At 38.4% G+C, this 22500-nt stretch overlaps 1 protein-coding gene across 1 annotated transcript in view; it reads right to left on the bottom strand.

The window, feature by feature from the left end:
* Positions 1 to 22500, bottom strand: part of LOC142934141 (serine/threonine-protein kinase BRSK2-like) — a gene marked incomplete at its 3' end in the record, with an annotated part of 101686 nt that overhangs the window by 11399 nt on the left and 67787 nt on the right. The window contains exons 3-5 of the mRNA XM_076078560.1: positions 5478 to 5563; positions 2634 to 2774; positions 1743 to 1859 (exon numbers count right to left, since the gene is read on the bottom strand). Of these exons, the coding sequence (XP_075934675.1) occupies positions 1743 to 1859; positions 2634 to 2774; positions 5478 to 5563 (344 nt within the window). The remainder of the gene's footprint in view (positions 1 to 1742; positions 1860 to 2633; positions 2775 to 5477; positions 5564 to 22500) is intronic.

The raw sequence follows: 22500 nt of genomic DNA, 5'->3' as shown, positions 1-22500 counted from the left end.
AGAGATATGGGCCCCAAAGGACCCCCACAAGAAGAGATGTGGGCCCCAAAGGACCCCCACAAACAGAGATGTGGGCCCCAAAGGACCCCCACAAACAGAGATGTGGGCCCCAAAGGACCCCCACAAGAAGAGATATGGGCCCCAAAGGACCCCCACAAGAAGAGATGTGGGCCCCAAAAGACCCCCACAAGAAGAGATGTGGGCCCCAAAAGACCCCCACAAGAAGAGATGTGGGCCCCAAAAGACCCCCACAAACAGAGATATGGGCCCCAAAGGACCCCCACAAGAAGAGATGTGGGCCCCAAAGGACCCCCACAAGAAGAGATGTGGGCCCCAAAAGACCCCCACAAACAGAGATATGGGCCCCAAAGGACCCCCACAAGAAGAGATGTGGGCCCCAAAAGACCCCCACAAACAGAGAATGGGCCCCAAAGGACCCCCACAAACAGTTTTTTGGGTAAAAAATAAAACCTTCTTCTTGAATAAAGATTAAATTCGTCCCTTTTGGCCAGACATTTATTTTCGATATCTTTGATATCTGAACTCTTAAGGAAGGCAGATCCTAATTACATGTTGAATTATACTTGACATGCTATTGAAATAACTTTATGTATTTTGGGTATTTTTAAAAGACAGATGTAGTCCAGTCTCAAGTCAAGACCCTCGTACTGCCCTGTTCCTGAACCTTTGACCGAATCACACCGTCCTCCTCAGCACATGTTTGATATTTCAGATTTACAACACTGGTGGAGTTTTAAACTGTTCAGGTTACAGTCAGTCGAGAACGTCTCTCTGAAGTCGAGGTGAGACTTCAGAGAGACTCAGAGGTTCAACACAAACACTCTGATGAGGAATCACCAGGAAAACTAAAATAATACGTTTTGGGTGAGCTTCCCAGCTGGACCATCAACATATAAATATATTGCTGATTTTACAAAGAATGAAGTAAAACCTCACTGCTGCATTGTTTCTCAGAGCAGCATCGCCTCCATTCTTTGACTTATGATGAAGAACTGCAGGCTGAATATTTAGCCCAATAAATCCACGTTCTTCGTGCAGCGTTTCTGAGCCGGAGGAGTCGGCTTTAGACGTTCCACATGACCGAGTCTGTGAAACACCCGTTTCTGCGGTTAGCTGTGGGGACCGGGACACCTCGGACCAGCAGGAGTCCTACGAAACATTGTGAAGGCTGAAGAAACAAACAACCTGAAAGCTTTCTACTGTTTCCACAACACAACAGCTCAACTAAAACCTGACTAAAGATCAGTGTGTCCTTCTGAAGCTGCACTCATCACTGTACTTATGTCTCATAAACAACTTAAATAACTCCTGATGAGTCATAATGAGGCTCAGAGTCTTGGTACATTCAGTAACAGGAAAGAAAACCATAATTCTTGTAACCAGTCAACTCATCAACCTTGTTCTCTGGAGCGCTTTAACAGATCCTGTTCATGACATCAACGACTGTCGTGGATTTACTTGACAAGACGTATATTTATTAGTAAGAGGTGCAACAGAGACGGAAGTAAAGGCTCGTCGTGTCATTATTTCTTTTTATATCCAGTCACAAATAGAGTGTTATGTACATGAAGAACGGTGAGTCAACAAGAGGAAGGACACAGGTTTACAGAAGTAACAGTAGATCCTCCTCTTCAGAGTATCACTATTGTTTAGAACAGTAACAAAGAGCGTTGTTCAGGACTCTAAACCAGTCTCTGGACCTGAGATTGACTCGTACTCACCCACAGCTGGTCTCCAGCAGACTGTCCCCGACCTGCAGAGACGCCATGCCAAAGTCTGCTATCCTGATGTTGTTCTTCTCGTCCAACAACAAGTTCTCGGGCTTCAGATCTCTGTGGCTGGAGGACGACAGGAAACACAAATCTTCATCTGAATTAAAAACCTTCTTTACATCTGAAGGACAACAGGAAGCTCTTCTTCCCTCCAGACCTCCACCAGCTATAAATCTATTCAAAATGTATCCAATTCTTAAAACTTTGATCAGTTAACTTGTATTTATTTTTTTGTCTCTCAACATGAGCCGGAGGCTAGCAGCTAACAGTGCTAACAGCGCTAACGGTGAAAACAACGGTAACAGTGGTTCTTCTTCATACAACCGTAGAATATTTGTGTCTTTATAAAGCTGTATTACACATCTCTGTTTTCAGTGGCTGTAAACCTTCAATCATTCGGACACATTATGTTGGTTTATTCCTAGAACCTGAGCCAGTTTTTGGTGAAAGTGCTTCCGAAATCTTCCATAAGTCAGACGTGGAGCACAGAGGACATCTAGAGGCACTGAGTCAACTGGACTTCATGAAGACGTTTCACTTCTGGAAAAGTTCTGCAGCTAAAGAATCTCTTCAGATAAAAGGCTTCCTGTTTCCTTCTGAATGAACACTTCTACGTAACAAAGTGTCGCTTGTTTCTCTTTCACTGGCGTTCTGGAAAGTTAATAAATAATAAAATGAAATCTTATCTTGAATTAGATCTTCTCTGCGGGGTCATCACGAGTCACTGACTAACGGACCTTTTAGCTAGCTAGCAAACAATGTCACATCTATTTTGGTTTAAATTTGTTTACTAAACATTTATAATAATAATATATATATTCTCTGTGAGAGTAAACACACCATATGGAGTGGCTGTGGCAGAAGTCCAGCGCTGAGATGATCTGTCTGAAGAACTTCCGGGCCTCTTTAGGCGTTAGCCGGCCCTTTTTCACCAGGTAGTCGAACAGCTCCCCCCCGGAGACGTGCTCCAGCACCAGGTACCTGCAGAGGAAGAGGACGGTCAGAGGAGGAAGAAAGACCGTGACGTCTTTTGGTCATCTAGGACTCGTATCAGATGATGGAAGAGTTCCCTTCCTTCGTGTCTGTGTGGTGTCTGCATGCTGCTCTACGCTCTACTCAACTTGATTTCACTAACGTGGAAATCAATGCAGCATTCTAACGTTCCTGAAGTCTTAAAGATGGTCACAGAGCTCCTGCACACCAGACAATTCTTTTTATTGTTGATAAATCTAAACCATGACGTCCTCAAATGTCTTGTTTTGTCCACAAAGATATTCAGTTGATCATGAAAGAAAGAAACAAAAGAAAGCCACATTTAAGAAGCTGGAATCTGAGAATTTTGACTTTTTTAATCAAAACATCACTTTAACTGATTATCTTATATTAATAGTTGGCGATTATTATAATAGTTGACAACTAATGGAATAATCGTTGCAAGCCAAGCGTTGTAGTTCAGAGAATATTATAGATAAACACGTAACTGACTCAGATAAATAACAACAATTACAAATCCGTCTGCTGCTTCAGCACCACGGACAGCGCCGTAGACGTCTCCACATGAGCCTGCTGATGTTTTCAGATAAAGGATCAACGTGGAGGATCACCTGCTGGTCTCATCAATAGGTCATCAGATGAAAGACTGAACATAACACACCTGAATATTTCTTCACTTCATTATTCAAACCTGCTGCCGTCAGATAGGTTCAGCAGAATAAAGAGAGACGGAATATTTCCATCTGAAATGTAGAAAATCTCCTGAAATTGAAAAACATCCTCAGTTTAAAGAGTAAACTAGGTTTACTCTTTAAACTGAGGATGTTTACAGTTCCTCACTTTCATTTTTGCTCAGAATGAAAGAGGCCTTAATGAAGTAATCGAGTCATAAACCACAGAGTATTTGGCGACGGCGTGCTGAAGTTGTACCACAGTACATTGACGCTTAGTGTAAATCCTCGAGAAGATCCCCGACCCGTGTTGGTTTGTGTGTCTGTGGTTTGGAACGTGTCTCGAAGACATGTCTGATCCTCGCTCTCCTTCCTGCTCGCTGATTTATGAGCAGATTAAAGGATCTGCTGGAGCGTTTAGCTGTCAGAGCTATTTAAATTAGGAACGTGTTTGGCGTGTGATTTGTGAGCGGGACATTCTTTTTAAAACTGTTTGCGTCCAACGACGAGCGTCCGTCGCCGTCCTCGCAACATTAAGAAAACAAATTCCCGCTCCGTTTGACAGCGCTGCCTTTATCAATTATTGAAGAGCGCATTAAGCCGTGCCACTGGAGCGCGGCCGCCACATGCAGCAGATTAATGTACACGATGAAACGGGGCTGCGCATTAATGCCCCACGGCTGCAGCAGGACGGTTACAGTGAGGGGAGCAATAAAACCACACAACTCAAACTGCACTTTGAAGGAAACGTTGAATTGTTCTGCTGTCGACAGCTCCGGGTTTTTAATATAGACTTTATTTCACATCTGATCTACGGCGTTTGTCAGCTCTTAAAGCCAAACTGAGATTTTAACTCTCCTCACTTTTTGTGTGAAGAAATATAAACTATAATAGTGCAGACTTGTTTATCCCTCAAAAGACAATAAGACAGTGTTTTGCAAGCCGTCCCTCACTGAAAAATCACAAGCATCTTATTTTTCTGTTTATTGCTGGTGAACCGTAGTCTGTATAAGAAGCGAACGTAGTCATGACTCATAACGTCTTTCGTTGGTTTGTGGATGTTTTGAAGCCTTGAGTTCAGCGTTTTGGCCGTCGCCATCTTGTTTTTTCTCAACCAGTGAACAGGAAGTGACCATATCTGGACTGAGGAGGAGTGACGTAGAGACGCCATATACGTCTCTGGTAGAGACCTGTCAATCACTGTGTAGCCCCGCCCTAAAGCATCCCCTGCTTTATGGTCTGTTTGACTCTAAATGGACCATAATGTACTAAATGAACATCATGCTGTATTGAAGAAGACTTGAAACTAGAGATTGAGACCATAAACTCATGTTTACAATGTTTACTGAGGTAATAAATCAAGAGAGAAGTAGAGTCATTTTCTCATAGACTTCTATACAACCAGAGGAGTCGCCCCCTGGTGGACACTAGAGAGAATGCAGCTTTAACACATCAAGCTTTGACTTCACTCTTCAGAACCAGAAGTCCTTATGTTGGTAGCAAAGTGGAAGTTAGGTGCCGTAGTATAAAGAGAGACAGAGTATGGACGAGATCGGGTTGGATGGACGGGTCAATAAAACCTCTGTTCATGTATCGTGTCAACGTTGACTTATTTGAACTTAACATTTTGGGAAAGAACAATCGATTCTGTCCTTTTGTCTGTCCAACTTGTTAATGTCAGACATTAAAACATGTTTTTTCTTTATGAAAATGTTAACACACAAAACCATTTCCTTTAATCCAGGCAGTTCACCAGATGTCAGCACTAAAGTTAAGGTTAAAATAAAACCGTAACTGATTGGAATGATCCCTGAAAACTGCAAAAATAATAACTCACGAGTTTAAAATGTTACTTTGAGCCCTAAAGACTAAATATGTTAAATATCCCCGTGAAGCTCTTTTTACAGCATATATTTCCTGCATGTTGAATGTGTTTAAAGCCAGAGGAACATGTTGATGAAATGAATCTTTAATCAGAAGAGTGATGATGATGATGCTCACAGTGTAAACATGTACTTACAGGTATTTCTTGTTTTCGTAGACGTCGTGCAGCTTTAAGACGTGAGGATGCTCGATGAGTTTCAGAATGGCTATCTCCCGCTCCACCTGCAGAGAGACACAGAGACGTTCAGGACATCGCTCACATCAAGTCTCACAGCGTGAAGTCATCGTCTCATTTCACGTGTGTTGTTCGGTTTCTGATGCAACAAAAACTCAAAAATGTAACGTCTGTACGGACTCATAAACTTATACATTTGATGTGTTAGTTTTAAAGTTAGTGTTGTAGTTTGATTCGTCACAGGAAGCCAGCGTTATGAAATATATTCAATGTTTTAAGCACACATTTATGAGACCAATATCAGAACTATGAATATAGTCTGAGTGTAACATGTAACCGTTTGACTCGATGTAGGACTTGGAAAAGAATTTTAAAAAAGAACTTTGGAAGAACCTGGAAATACTGGTGTCAAAAGGTTGGGACTTTCTCGGACGATATTAGGTCATTGAAACTTGTCGAGACCATAAACAAATGACATCATTATTTCCCGGGCAACAGAGGAGGAGTTTAAAATAAAGGAGGAGCAATGGCCCCAGACGGAGGAGCTACAGTACACAGGACGAAGTCTGGAACAGAATATTCAGTTGGTCTCCGGTGTCTGCTCGGGTATATTTCTTGCTGAAAGAATAAACTCTATTTCATCGAACTCTGACCGTTTCCAGTGATTTCTTTGAACATTTTCGGGACTCAAATATCAGCAAATTACAGAATGTAATTGCGTGTAGCAGCGGTTTAGACTTCATGGACTGGCCCAGTCTGAGCTCCTGTTTCCAACATTAGTATTTGATGTCTGATACTTCTATTCAAACACACTCATGCAGCAGCAACCATTAAGTAAATATCAAAAACATATGTTGAATAATAACTTTAGCATGCTAACAAGCTAACAAGGACAATGCTAACATACTGAAATATTCAACGCTTTCTCATCAGTACTAATACTCAAAGTATTGGACAGATTTAAATTCTTGCATTAATGCGCCGTGTAAATATTTGATGCTGAACAGACGATTCAGCATCATCCCCCAACCATCATCTTCATCATCATCATCATCATCATCATCATTACATGAGGCAGTTTAAAGTCGAAGCGTAGTTAAAAAATAAAAAATATTATTTTTTCCTCACTTGTATGTTTTAACCTCTTAAGGCCTCTGCTCGAAAATGGCATACCCATACTAAGGAGAGCAGAGTTCTGTAACTACAAGGTCTATACAGTCAGAAACAGTAAAAACACGGATTGATTTAAAATATTAAATATATTCATCCGTCGCTGAAAATAGTGCCAACAAATGTAACATTTCCTCTCGTTTGAATGATGTTCACAACTACTTCCAAGGCGCACAGAGGAAACGTCAAACCTCCATCAACACTTATATCATTTCATCACAACTTTATTGATTATTTGTCTGAGAACAAAGTTGTTCTTTACGCTGCTGGTGTTGCTCTTCTGAATAATGTTGCCTAACATCAACAGAAAGAATTTAAATAAGAACAAATATTTGCAAGCTAATGCTAAAGATGTTAGCATTTAGGGGCTCGGAGCTGAGAGTCATAGACAGCAGGGAGGTCAGACGGTTTGACTGTTGATCTGTTGACAATGAAAAGATGATAGAAAATCAGACTTTTGTGACAGCAGAGCATGATTTCCTGTCATATAAGAGAAAGCAACACTTGTATTGTGAATTACAACCTCATAGTAACAACAATGGGTTTCGGTCTGACAATGAAGTAGTTTTAATATCTTCTAAATAATCCAACATCCACAGAAACCAGTTTTCAGAAATAACTGAGCTTTTAAAAAATGAAAATGAAAACACATATAGAAGAGCTTCTGCTGAAGTTATTAGTCTTTAGTGTTGAGGACCCGATGGGTTTGGAGCTGAGAACCATAAACAGTACGGTACGGAAGAAACAAAACGGGTTTCAAGGCTTTGTTTGACGATGAGACGAGATGATTTCCCGCCATATAACAGAATTATTTAATTTTTGCTTTCGGGTTCAGTCCATGCAGCTGAAAATGATTCAGACTATTCCGGACAAACAGATGCTGCCTGTGGTTTCCTCCCGTGTGTTTCAGCTCTGACCCGCTCTGGTCTTGATTTACTGCTAGTCGGCATCGCAGCGGATCGCAGGCTGGACTGAGTTTAGACCTCTGTCTGTTTCTGCACAGACGCCATCAGTCAGACATGATTTCAAACGGCCTCTCTGAGAGCTGAGCTTCTGTAATTCCTGCGTATGAAACAGACTGTGTGTAAGAAGTGGACGTAGTCATCGTGACGTCACCCGTTGGTTTGTGGACTAATGCGATTTGACAGTCGCCATCTTGGATTACGGCCGTCACCATGTTGCTTTTTTTGCAACCAGTGAACAGGAAGTGACCATATTTGGACTGAGGAGGAGTGACGTAGAGACGCCGTATACGTCTCTGGTAGAGACCTGTCAATCACCGTGTAGCCCCGCCCTAAAGCATCCCCTGCTTTATGGTCTGTTTGACTCTAAATGGACCATAATGTACTAAATGAACATCATGCTGTATTGAAGAAGACTTGAAACTAGAGATTGAGACCATAAACTCATGTTTACAATGTTTACTGAGGTAATAAATCAAGAGAGAAGTAGAGTCATTTTCTCATAGACTTCTATACAACCAGAGGAGTCGCCCCCTGGTGGACACTAGAGAGAATGCAGCTTTAACACTTGAAGCTTTGGCTTCACTCAGCATCTACTGCTCTGGTCCTTTTATACCAGGTTGCCGCCTGATATAAAAGGATAAATAGACGCAAAGATGACATCACATCAGGGAGTTTCAAGCACAAACAACGGAGCTGATATTATGCACTGAAGTTCAACAGAAATCCATCAGAGGAAGAAGTACAGGGACACGTTTATACACACACACACACACACACACACACACACACACACACACACACACACACCCGGGAAAATCAACCAGAATGCAATGCAGCTTCAGAGATTTGAGAACTTCCCTCTTTACTAATCAGTTAGGTCAATACAAGACAAGACAAAGACAAACCGGCTTCTTATCACACTGAATGAATGAAGTTGAACAGCTCGTCAGTCTGAGGAGGATATACATGTAGGAGTTATTGTCACACTTGCATATTAAATCGAACCCTTGAGGCCACCCTGTAGCCACGATATCGACATCAGCTTGTTGGAAATGTCAGATTAGTTTCTACATGTTGAGATAATCAATGAGGAGAAACACTCTGTAGGAATCAGGGAAAATCTATATCACAGGTGATCAAAATCATCCTTTGATGACACGTCCTATTGATTTCAGATCCTCATCGCTGCCGAGCTTTAAGCTGCGGAGCACAAAGACGCCATCAATCATCTGTCAGTCACCGCTCTCTGATGGCTCATTTTGAACTGATGACTCTTCTTCTGAGTCTGAGTCACCCTCATAGGGGGGGGGGCTATGTGACAGGTCTGAGAGGCCAGACGCAGGAAAATTAAATTTCATTTCCATCAAAGCCGCCAGGTCTTCAAAGGTCTGGCATGGCGGGGCGATGGCGGCTGGCAGCAAATAAATAATGAAAGAATTCCGCTTTAATCTTGAGCCCAGAAGACTCTCAGACCAGACTGTCACGCAAAAACCCATCCTTCCATCTCTCTCTCTCTCTCGCTCTCTTCCTGCTAAAACTTCTACAAAACACTGAAGAGACAGGAGAAGAAATTCTGATATCAGATTACAAAAAATCTGCAAGGATTTAAGAAGTGAAGGGCAAGAAATAAGTACTAATACAAGCGCTCCGATATGCTAACATTAGCCTAGAGGAATGAGGTGGTATCGGTTTCACACCTTTTTAAATGTCACTCAGAGACTCAGAGACGTGATAGAGTTACACATCAAACACGTCTTCTTGTTGTGTTGTTGAGTGCCAGAATCGATGTTGCGTACATTAGAAATGAGCAGCTACCCGTGATTAGAGGCTCCAGCTAACTACGACATCGGAACCTTTTCAGAGAAGGAGAGAAAATGTTGCTGATAGTTTAGCTTAGCCTTCTGCTAACCTCCTCTGCTGCAACGAAGACAAAAACTATTCGTGAGACGGAGAGAAATGTTGCTGATCGGCTGAACTAGTAGAGAGATGTCCCTCGCTATGTAACGAGGTAGCTAGCTTCAATGCTACGATGGTTACAGATTATGATCCGATCAAAGTTGGAACTCATCTGCCGATAGCAATGTGCTTTCCTACGCTGTGACAAGAGTGAGTGGATGAAGCATTAAGTCATTTAGCAGCTAGCTTGATATCCTCAATCCAAGCAAACAGGACCAAAATATCACTGAATGAATATATTATTATTATACATCAATGACCTCAGTTGAGTTCATTGAGATCATTTAAAGAACAGTAGCTGACATACTTATCTAATTCATTTATTCTCACACATCTCCAGCAGGAAGCAGCCAAATCCGCATCACATATTTCATTATGATATGAGTCACTCCGTTGCTGCCTGGCTTTAGACTGCTCCCAGGTGAACACAGGGACTCATGTCTGGGATGGATGCAGGTGCAGAACATCAGCCCATCACATCTAATTAGCCTCGTTTTCACCACTGAGACACAATCGTGCTCACACAGAGTAGCGTGGCAGAGGCTAATTAAACACGTGTAGCAGGTAAACAGACCTTCAGCCCTCCACGTGTGAGCGGCGTTTATTAAGCCTGATTATGACCCATATGGCTTTTTAATGTGTGGTAATAAAGTGTGTGTGTGGAGAGAAGGCTGGGGGAGGGATGGGAGGAACATTATGTCCCACAGCTGGAGGACGGCGTGTAAGAAACGAAAGGCTCAGTCCTGCTCGGGTTTCTCCTCACCGGGCACCTCAGCTCTTAACCCGCCGTTCACTTCTCACCGGCACCGGTCCGGTGAGCCGTCTGGGTTCCTGTGGTCTCGTCTTGTCGATTATCTCCGACTCGTCCTTTCTGTTGAGCCGACTTAGCAGAATGATTCCAGCTGTGTTCGCCGTCATTACAAAAGGCATTAATATATAAGCTTTGATGAAGGTAAGTCATGCATAATGCAGACTATAACGAAAGAATAAGTCTTTAAATCTGAGGGAGCTGATACGTTAATACTAGGAATAGTTAATATGGACCGATCAGGACTGTTTCCCCCGCTGCTACTCCGTTACAATGGAGCCACACCGTCACTAACTGGAGAAATATGATCTAATAATTGGGAAAAGTAACGATTAGAGAGAAAGAGAGGCAGACAGAAGGGTTTAGAATCTGTGTTTGAAGATATAACAACTGAATAAGCAGTAAAAACAGGTTTGAAAGACAATATAATAATAATAATGATGATAAACTGTACTTATACCGCACCTTTAAAAACACCAACAATCAACAATCAAACAAAACATATTAAATATACTAAAATCCAAAAGTAAACAAATAAAAACAGAGATTTTAATGAACTGAAATGCCATAAAACACAAAATGCAAATTCCCAAAAAGTTTGTTTTTTAACTGATTTAAAAGATCTGGAATCTGGAGCTTCTGGTACAACAAGGAACGATGCATCCGAGGATCTCAATAAGAGATCTGATAGATAACTTGGGGCGAGGCCCTCAGGTCTTTGTAAGTAATCAATAATATCTTAAAATGAAACAAATTCAAAAATAAACGTGTATCTGCAGCTGTGACAGTTATTTTAAATGATGCTTGAACTGCAACACAGATGACAGAGTGAGCCGACGTTTTGGATGAATCATCCAACGTACAAGTTGAGAAACGCGACAGTGAGTGAAGTGAGATACCACTGGGCTGCTCCCGCTTTCAAACCATGAAAGAGAAGCAGCCCAGTAGTCCTGCAGTGGTTAGTTTGTCATCAATCCCCTGATCAGATGAAGTGCTGAGCCTGGTCAGGTGCTATTCGTGCACATTTTGTTTCCCTTTCCTGACACGTAAGCGGCGATGATTCGGAGACAAGTGTGAAGCGGGACAGCTGGAGGATTGATGGTGACCCTCCGAGAGGAGCCGCCATACGGACGGTGACTCAGGCCGGACAGCAGGACACGGCTGCGTCCATGCTGAGTCAAGTTTGAGACGCACCTTCTAAACACACGGACTGATTCACAGAAGAGTGAAGGGATGAACAGTGCTGACAAAAGAACACACTCCTCCAAGAGTCCACAGACAGACAGAGACAGACAGACAGAGAGACACACAGAGAGACAGAGAGACAGAGAGACACACAGACAGACAGAGAGACACACAGACAGACAGACAGACAGAGAGAGAGAGAGAGACAGAGAGACACACAGACAGACACACAGACAGAGAGAGAGACAGACAGACAGACAGACAGAGAGACAGAGAGACAGACAGAGAGAGAGAGACAGACAGAGAGACAGACAGAGAGAGAGACAGACAGACAGACAGACAGACAGAGAGACAGAGAGACACACAGAGAGACAGACAGAGAGACAGACAGACAGACAGACAGACAGACAGAGAGACAGAGAGACACACAGAGAGACAGACAGAGAGACAGACAGAGAGACAGACAGACAGACAGACAGACAGACAGACAGACACCACTGGTGTTTATTAGAGAAACTGCATCTGATTGAAGGAATTGGCCACAGATTGAACTGTTTTGTACAAAGTATAACAAACTAAATGGTGAAAGTCCATTCTACTGGTACTTTATTGAGGAACAGGCTCTGAAATGTCTCGCTGTCTCCTTTAAGGAGGACGGCAGCTTGGATTCACAACAGTGACAATAGAGACCCAGAACCAAACAGAAGAGAAATACTATAAGTTTCAAATGATGTCTGAATACACAGCTTCTGTTTGCTATATTGTGTATTTGGGCTAAAACATGAAGCACGTATCATGGGGAGCAGATGGACAGACAGAGGACATTGGGATTATGCTGCAGGACAGATTTGAGATGTTCAGTCATATTTCATATTGATGAGTCAACCTGGAGAGCTTCATGTCCATCTGAGCCTGATGGTGCTCCAGCTGTCATTCACATGAGATCGTCTCTTCAGTAATTAATTCAGCTGACTTTCACTTTCACAGCCCTGAAAGTCAAGTACAGGACAGCGATCACCGGTTAGAGTTCCGTGTTTGGCGCGGTGGAGGGCCGGTTTGACGTTCACGCCCCCTTTAAGGGTCTCGGATCTCCTGACTCATGACAACAACCTCCTCCAGTCTCCGCCTCCACGCCTGCTCGCTCCTCTTAATGAATAACGAGGACGGACTCCAAATCCCCGTTTAATTGAAACACGATGCAGAGCCGAGGGCCACGAGGGCCGATAAACTGGAACATCCACTCGGTAATCAAGCCCGCCATCTGTTGCTATGACGTCCGGGTAAGATCCTGGAAGAGCTCGGGTATCCAATCCCGGGTCGGACGGACAGCCGGCCAATCAAACGGACCGACGACACGAAGCATCCAGTCGCTTTATGAAGCGGCACAAATCCATTCAGAGGAACAACGGAAAGATAAAGTGATGAACCAGGAGAGGAGGAAAGGAAAGGAAAGAAGAGGAGAGGAGAGGAAGAAAGGAAAGAGGAGTTAAAGAAAAATAATTGAGGAAGGAGAAGTTCGATCAACTTAAATAAATGTGTTATTTTGAATACAAAGTACAGTTCACTTAAAATGATTTAGTTGTTTGAAATAGTAATTCCAAGTACACTCAGCGTACATCTAATGTCTCAATGAGAGGTTTGTAGTTACTGAAACTCAAGTGTAAGTACTATTGTTAGTACAAGTACAATACCAAATCAACTTCAAACAAGTATATTTACTTGATTTTTTTTAGGTCAAGTTAACTAACTAGTATTTAGAGTGCAAGAAAAGGAAAAAGGGAGGAAGGGAAAGTAAAAGAAAGAAGAATGGGAAGGAAAGGAAATAAGATTAGAGGAGAGGAGTTAGAAGATGAGAGGAGATAGAGGGTGAAGAAAGGAAAGTAAATGAGAGAAGAGGAGAGAAAGAAGGAAAGGTTAAATAAAGGAGATGTGAAGAGTGGGAGAAGTAGGAAGAAAATGAGAGGAGAGGAAAAAAGAAAAGATAGAAAAGGACAGGACCGTAGTCACTCGTTACGTCACTCGTTAGCTTGTGAACTGCCGTTATGAACCCTTGAGTTCAGCGATTTCGCCGTCGCCATCTTGGTTTTTTCCAACCAGTGAACAGGAAGTGACCATATCTGGACTGAGGAGGAGTGACGTAGAGACGCTGTATACGTCTCTGGTAGAGACCTGTCAATCACTGTGTAGCCCCGCCCTAAAGCATCCCCTGCTTTATGGTCTGTTTGACTCTAAATGGACCATAATGTACTAAATGAACATCATGCTGTATTGAAGAAGACTTGAAACTAGAGATTGAGACCATAAACTCATGTTTACAATGTTTACTGAGGTAATAAATCAAGAGAGAAGTAGAGTCATTTTCTCATAGACTTCTATACAACCAGAGGAGTCGCCCCCTGGTGGACACTAGAGAGAATGCAGCTTTAACACATGAAGCTTTGGCTTCACTCGGCAGAACCGGAGGTTGCCGACTGGTCAGGACATCATCAGGTAGAGTCTCCTCAGGGGCTGCTGGGTAACTGCGAGGCGGTGTGCCCAGCTTTCTCCGTTCAGACGTGTGGAGACGAGTGTTTAACGGGTTCTCCTTTGGCCCATGATGCACCCTTCCTCCAGATTTCATGAGAATCAGGCCTGCAGTCGTTTTTTTCCATAATCCTGCTGACAAACAAACCAAACTGAAAAGCTCCTCGGCGGAGGCGACGGTCGTGCAGAGGGACGGCTGATGTGACGACAGATTAAGGTCAGCGGTGAATCATCGGGAGGTCAGATGCTCTCTTCTGTGGTGGATCGCAATCACAATCCTTTCACTCATCTGTCATCGACTCCGTCGCCACTGTGTCACTCAAAAGGGGAATCGCATGGCGAGGAGGTCCAGAACGACGACGAGGAGATGAAGGTCGAGAATGTACAAAATCACCAGAGAGACCAGGAGCATGGTGACGGTTTCTCTTCCGTCCCCCGACTAGGGAACCCCCTGAAACCTGGTTGTGAAGGAGTAAAAACCCGGAGTATCGATGCGGTCCAGAGTCATCGGTTCTGCTATCGGTACGTTTTTAGTTCTGCAGTGAGACGTCCTCGTCTCAAACGTCCTCTCTCTGTCTCTCTGTCTCTCTCTCTCTGTCTCTCTCTCTCTCTGTCTCTCTCTCTCTGTCTCTCTCTCTCTCTGTCTCTCTGTCTCCTCTCAGCACAGCGTGAGACTCTCATCATGATCAGAGAGGACACATTGTAGAACTCTGGTCGTCTCAATCACAATAAAACCCTCACCAGTAAGTTCATCACAACATGTGACCAACAAGCAGAACATCAGTCTGTCTGTGGAGCAGCCGTCTAGAATGGTTTTAGGATCATTCTAGTTGAGTTTTTATTGTGTAGTTTGAATTCAAATGTGAAGAAAATATACAACTGATTCTTTTAAATCTAAAATGTATGAAATAATAATCTAATGATATTCAGACACTGAAATGCAAAAAATCTCTTATAATAATTAAATCCAGGCTGCATAACACTTATAATAATAATAATGATTAATGATATTACCCTGAAATGATGCTGAACATCGTACAACGATGATGAAAAAGCTGCTCTTGATACCAGAAATGAGGGTCTGATCTTGTTCCATCACACACACACACACACACACACACACACACACACACACACACACACACACACACAGAGTTAAGTCGGTATTGACAACATTAACACGAGCAGCGACTCGTTGAGGAGATGAAATGAGTCCGGTCAGGCATGAGAGGTTCGGCTTCGACCTCTGAGGAGCTCAACACACACGATCTGCTGCACTTCAACTGGAAAAAGATTTACTCACACACACACACACACACACACACACACACACACACACACACACACACACACACACACACACACACACACACACACACGTGAGAAGCATGCACACACACCAATCGTCCCTCGCCTGAAGCTTGCTAGAGCGGCGTAGTTTGAAGCGTAGGACCACTGACCAAGTGATGGATGTTTGATGAGTTTTAAGTGAGAACACGCTGGTGATAGAAATGCGTTTAAATGAATCTCCTCACACCAAACAGCGTGTATCTGAGTCAGTATATGAACTGTACTGAATGAGTCCCGTCTGTTAGCGGCTAATGCTAGCAGCTCAGGGGCCTCTAATGAGGCTCTGGTGTAAATGCCAGGTTTGACATGTGGGTGATGCTGCGGTCAGCTGCAAGGTGTTGATCTCTGAGGTAGTGATGTAAATGCCAGACTGCTCATCTCACACACACACACACACACACACACACACACACACACACACACACACACACACGGTGTGGCTGTGTGAAGCTTGTAGACACAAGGTCAGACGCACAATAGCATGTTTGCATAAATGTGTGCACATCAGCACATGACGTGTGTGTTGGAGAATAAGAGAACGATGTTAACACAAGTGCAAACATGGCCGACAGATTTGCATTTTGGATAAACGTATAGACGCAATTTTGAAGATGAATTTAACAGCTTTGGGTTCAATCTGTAGTGTTCACATTAATATGTTCAGTAATGCAGCAGGCTAGAGGTTCCTTGTTCAGTTTACTGTAATACTGGGAGGCTGTCGGAGCTGAAGCATCCCTCATCAGATCAATACGGTACTGAATCGGACCACATCGTGTCCCGCTGCCGTTAGATTCTTCATTGATATGCAGATATGTGTTTATAGAGATGTGTTTATAGAGATGTGTTTATAGAGATGTGTTTATAGAGATGTGTTTATAGAGATGTGTTTATAGAGATGTGTTTATAGAGATGTGTTTATAGAGATGTGTTTATATATATGTGTTTATATATATGTGTTTATAGAGATGTGTTTATAGAGATGTGTTTATAGATATGTGTTTATAGAGATGTGTTTATAGAGATGTGTTTATATATATGTGTTTATAGAGATGTGTTTATAGAGATGTGTTTATAGAGATGTGTTTATAGAGATGTGTTTATAGATATGTGTTTATAGAGATGTGTTTATAGATATGTGTTTATATATGTGTTTATAGAGATGTGTTTATATATATGTGTTTATAGAGATGTGTTTATAGAGATGTGTTTATAGAGATGTGTTTATAGAGATGTGTTTATAGAGATGTGTTTATAGAGATGTGTTTATATATATGTGTTTATAGATATGTGTTTATAGATATGTGTTTATAGAGATGTGTTTATAGAGATGTGTTTATAGAGATGTGTTTATAGAGATGTGTTTATAGATATGTGTTTATATATATGTGTTTATAGAGATGTGTTTATAGAGATGTGTTTATAGAGATGTGTTTATAGAGATGTGTTTATAGAGATGTGTTTATAGATATGTGTTTATAGAGATGTGTTTATAGAGATGTGTTTATAGAGATGTGTTTATAGAGATGTGTTTATAGAGATGTGTTTATAGATGTGTTTATAGAGATGTGTTTATAGAGATGTGTTTATAGAGATGTGTTTATAGATGTGTTTATAGAGATGTGTTTATAGATGTGTTTATAGAGATGTGTTTATAGAGATGTGTTTATAGAGATGTGTTTATAGAGATGTGTTTATAGAGATGTGTTTATAGATGTGTTTATAGAGATGTGTTTATAGATGTGTTTATAGATATGTGTTTATAGAGATGTGTTTATAGAGATGTGTTTATAGAGATGTGTTTATAGATATGTGTTTATAGAGATGTGTTTATAGAGATGTGTTTATAGAGATGTGTTTATAGAGATGTGTTTATAGAGATGTGTTTATATATATGTGTTTATATATATGTGTTTATAGATATGTGTTTATAGAGATGTGTTTATAGATATGTGTTTATAGATATGTGTTTATAGAGATGTGTTTATAGATATGTGTTTATAGAGATGTGTTTATAGAGATGTGTTTATAGAGATGTGTTTATAGAGATGTGTTTATAGAGATGTGTTTATAGAGATGTGTTTATAGAGATGTGTTTATAGAGATGTGTTTATAGATGTGTTTATAGAGATGTTTATAGAGATGTGTTTATAGAGATGTGTTTATAGAGATGTGTTTATAGAGATGTGTTTATAGATATGTGTTTATAGATATGTGTTTATAGATATGTGTTTATAGAGATGTGTTTATAGAGATGTGTTTATAGAGATGTGTTTATAGATATGTGTTTATAGATATGTGTTTATAGAGATGTGTTTATAGAGATGTGTTTATAGAGATGTGTTTATAGATATGTGTTTATAGAGATGTGTTTATAGAGATGTGTTTATAGAGATGTGTTTATAGAGATGTGTTTATAGAGATGTGTTTATAGAGATGTGTTTATAGAGATGTGTTTATGGAGATGTGTTTATGGAGATGTGTTTATAGAGATGTGTTTATAGAGATGTGTTTATAGAGATGTGTTTATAGAGATGTGTTTATAGAGATGTGTTTATAGAGATGTGTTTATAGAGATGTGTTTATAGATATGTGTTTATAGAGATGTGTTTATAGAGATGTGTTTATAGATATGTGTTTATAGAGATGTGTTTATAGAGATGTGTTTATAGAGATGTGTTTATAGATATGTGTTTATAGATATGTGTTTATAGATATGTGTTTATAGAGATGTGTTTATAGAGATGTGTTTATAGAGATGTGTTTATAGAGATGTGTTTATAGAGATGTGTTTATAGAGATGTGTTGATAGATGTGTTTATAGATATGTTTATAGATATGTGTTTATAGATATGTGTTTATAGATATGTGTTTATAGAGATGTGTTTATAGATATGTGTTTATAGAGATGTGTTTATAGAGATGTGTTTATAGAGATGTGTTTATAGAGATGTGTTTATAGATATGTGTTTATAGAGATGTGTTTATAGAGATGTGTTTATAGATATGTGTTTATAGAGATGTGTTTATAGAGATGTGTTTATAGAGATGTGTTTATAGAGATGTGTTGATAGATGTGTTTATAGATATGTTTATAGATATGTGTTTATAGATATGTGTTTATAGATATGTGTTTATAGAGATGTGTTTATAGATATGTGTTTATAGAGATGTGTTTATAGAGATGTGTTTATAGAGATGTGTTTATAGAGATGTGTTTATAGATATGTGTTTATAGAGATGTGTTTATAGAGATGTGTTTATAGATATGTGTTTATAGAGATGTGTTTATAGAGATGTGTTTATAGAGATGTGTTTATAGAGATGTGTTTATAGAGATGTGTTTATAGATATGTGTTTATAGAGATGTGTTTATAGAGATGTGTTTATAGAGATGTGTTTATAGAGATGTGTTTATAGATATGTGTTTATAGAGATGTGTTTATAGAGATGTGTTTATAGAGATGTGTTTATAGAGATGTGTTTATAGAGATGTGTTTATAGATATGTGTTTATAGAGATGTGTTTATAGAGATGTGTTTATAGATATGTGTTTATAGATATGTGTTTATAGATATGTGTTTATAGAGATGTGTTTATAGATATGTGTTTATAGAGATGTGTTTATAGAGATGTGTTTATAGAGATGTGTTTATAGATATGTGTTTATAGATATGTGTTTATAGAGATGTGTTTATAGAGATGTGTTTATAGATATGTGTTTATAGATATGTGTTTATAGATATGTGTTTATAGAGATGTGTTTATAGAGATGTGTTTATAGATATGTGTTTATAGAGATGTGTTTATAGATATGTGTTTATAGAGATGTGTTTATAGAGATGTGTTTATAGAGATGTGTTTATAGAGATGTGTTTATAGATATGTGTTTATAGAGATGTGTTTATAGATATGTGTTTATAGAGATGTGTTTATAGAGATGTGTTTATAGAGATGTGTTTATAGATATGTGTTTATAGAGATGTGTTTATAGAGATGTGTTTATAGATATGTGTTTATAGATATGTGTTTATAGAGATGTGTTTATAGAGATGTGTTTATAGATATGTGTTTATAGATATGTGTTTATAGATATGTGTTTATAGATATGTGTTTATAGAGATGTGTTTATAGAGATGTGTTTATAGAGATGTGTTTATAGAGATGTGTTTATAGAGATGTGTTTATAGAGATGTGTTTATAGAGATGTGTTTATAGATATGTGTTTATAGAGATGTGTTTATAGATATGTGTTTATAGATATGTGTTTATAGATATGTGTTTATAGAGATGTGTTTATAGATATGTGTTTATAGAGATGTGTTTATAGAGATGTGTTTATAGATATGTGTTTATAGAGATGTGTTTATAGATATGTGTTTATAGATATGTGTTTATAGATATGTGTTTATAGAGATGTGTTTATAGAGATGTGTTTATAGATATGTGTTTATAGATATGTGTTTATAGATATGTGTTTATAGAGATGTGTTTATAGAGATGTGTTTATAGATATGTGTTTATAGAGATGTGTTTATAGATATGTGTTTATAGAGATGTGTTTATAGAGATGTGTTTATAGATATGTGTTTATAGAGATGTGTTTATAGAGATGTGTTTATAGAGATGTGTTTATAGATATGTGTTTATAGAGATGTGTTTATAGAGATGTGTTTATAGAGATGTGTTTATAGATATGTGTTTATAGATATGTGTTTATAGAGATGTGTTTATAGATATGTGTTTATAGATATGTGTTTATAGAGATGTGTTTATAGAGATGTGTTTATAGATATGTGTTTATAGAGATGTGTTTATAGAGATGTGTTTATAGATATGTGTTTATAGATGTGTTTATAGATATGTGTTTATAGAGATGTGTTTATAGATATGTGTTTATAGAGATGTGTTTATAGAGATGTGTTTATAGAGATGTGTTTATAGAGATGTGTTTATAGATATGTGTTTATAGATATGTGTTTATAGATATGTGTTTATAGAGATGTGTTTATAGAGATGTGTTTATAGATATGTGTTTATAGATATGTGTTTATAGAGATGTGTTTATAGATATGTGTTTATAGAGATGTGTTTATAGATATGTGTTTATAGAGATGTGTTTATAGAGATGTGTTTATAGAGATGTGTTTATAGAGATGTGTTTATAGAGATGTGTTTATAGAGATGTGTTTATAGATATGTGTTGATAGATGTGTTTATAGATATGTGTTGATAGATGTGTTTATAGATATGTGTTTATAGATATGTGTTTATAGAGATGTGTTTATAGAGATGTGTTTATAGAGATGTGTTTATAGAGATGTGTTTATAGAGATGTGTTTATAGATATGTGTTTATAGATATGTGTTTATAGATATGTGTTTATAGAGATGTGTTTATAGAGATGTGTTTATAGAGATGTGTTTATAGATATGTGTTGATAGATGTGTTTATAGATATGTGTTGATAGATGTGTTTATAGATATGTGTTTATAGATATGTGTTTATAGAGATGTGTTTATAGAGATGTGTTTATAGAGATGTGTTTATAGAGATGTGTTTATAGAGATGTGTTTATAGAGATGTGTTTATAGAGATGTGTTTATAGATATGTGTTTATAGATATGTGTTTATAGATATGTGTTTATAGAGATGTGTTTATAGAGATGTGTTTTTAGAGATGTGTTTATAGAGATGTGTTTATAGATATGTGTTTATAGAGATGTGTTTATAGAGATGTGTTTATAGAGATGTGTTTATAGAGATGTGTTTATAGAGATGTGTTTATAGAGATGTGTTTATAGATATGTGTTTATAGAGATGTGTTTATAGATGTGTTTATAGATATGTGTTTATAGAGATGTGTTTATAGAGATGTGTTTATAGATATGTGTTTATAGAGATGTGTTTATAGAGATGTGTTTATAGAGATGTGTTTATAGATATGTGTTTATAGAGATGTGTTTATAGATGTGTTTATAGATATGTGTTTATAGATATGTGTTTATAGAGATGTGTTTATAGATGTGTTTATAGAGATGTGTTTATAGATATGTGTTTATAGAGATGTGTTTATAGAGATGTGTTTATAGATATGTGTTTATAGAGATGTGTTTATAGAGATGTGTTTATAGATATGTATTTATAGATGTGTTTATAGAGATGTGTTTATAGAGATGTGTTTATAGATGTGTTTATAGAGATGTGTGTTTATAGATGTGTTTATAGAGATGTGTTTATAGATGTGTTTATAGAGATGTGTTCATAGAGATGTATTTATAGATGTGTTTATAGAGATGTGTTTATAGAGATGTGTTTATAGATGTGTTTATAGATATGTGTTTATAGAGATGTGTTTATAGATATGTGTTTATAGATATGTGTTTATAGATATGTGTTTATAGAGATGGGTTTATAGAGATGTGTTTATAGATATGTGTTTATAGAGATGTGTTTATAGATATGTGTTTATAGATATGTGTTTATAGATGTGTTTATAGATATGTGTTTATAGATATGTGTTTATAGATGTGTTTATAGATATGTGTTTATAGAGATGTGTTCATAGAGATGTGTTTATAGATATGTGTTTATAGAGATGTGTTTATAGAGATGTGTTTATAGAGATGTGTTTATAGAGATGTGTTCATAGAGATGTGTTCATAGACATGTGTTTATAGAGATGTGTTTATAGAGATGTGTTTATAGAGATGTGTTTATAGAGATGTGTTTATAGAGATGTGTTTATAGAGATGTGTTTATCGAGATGTGTTTATAGATGTGTTTATAGAGATGTGTTTATAGATATGTGTTTATAGAGATGTGTTTATAGATGCGTTTATAGAGATGTGTTTATAGATGTGTTTATAGAGATGTGTTTATAGATATGTGTTTATAGAGATGTGTTTATAGAGATGTGTTTATAGATGTGTTTATAGAGATGTGTTTATAGATATGTGTTTATAGAGATGTGTTTATAGAGATGTGTTTATAGATATGTGTTTATAGAGATGTGTTTATAGATGTGTTT

This window comes from Anarhichas minor, unplaced genomic scaffold (genome assembly GCF_050575085.1).
Source record: "Anarhichas minor isolate MPS153535 unplaced genomic scaffold, ASM5057508v1 ptg000067l, whole genome shotgun sequence".
Classification (NCBI taxonomy): Eukaryota; Metazoa; Chordata; class Actinopteri; order Perciformes; family Anarhichadidae; genus Anarhichas; species Anarhichas minor.
Note: the sequence above shows the minus strand (reverse complement) of the source record. Positions and strands in the feature narration are given on the sequence as shown.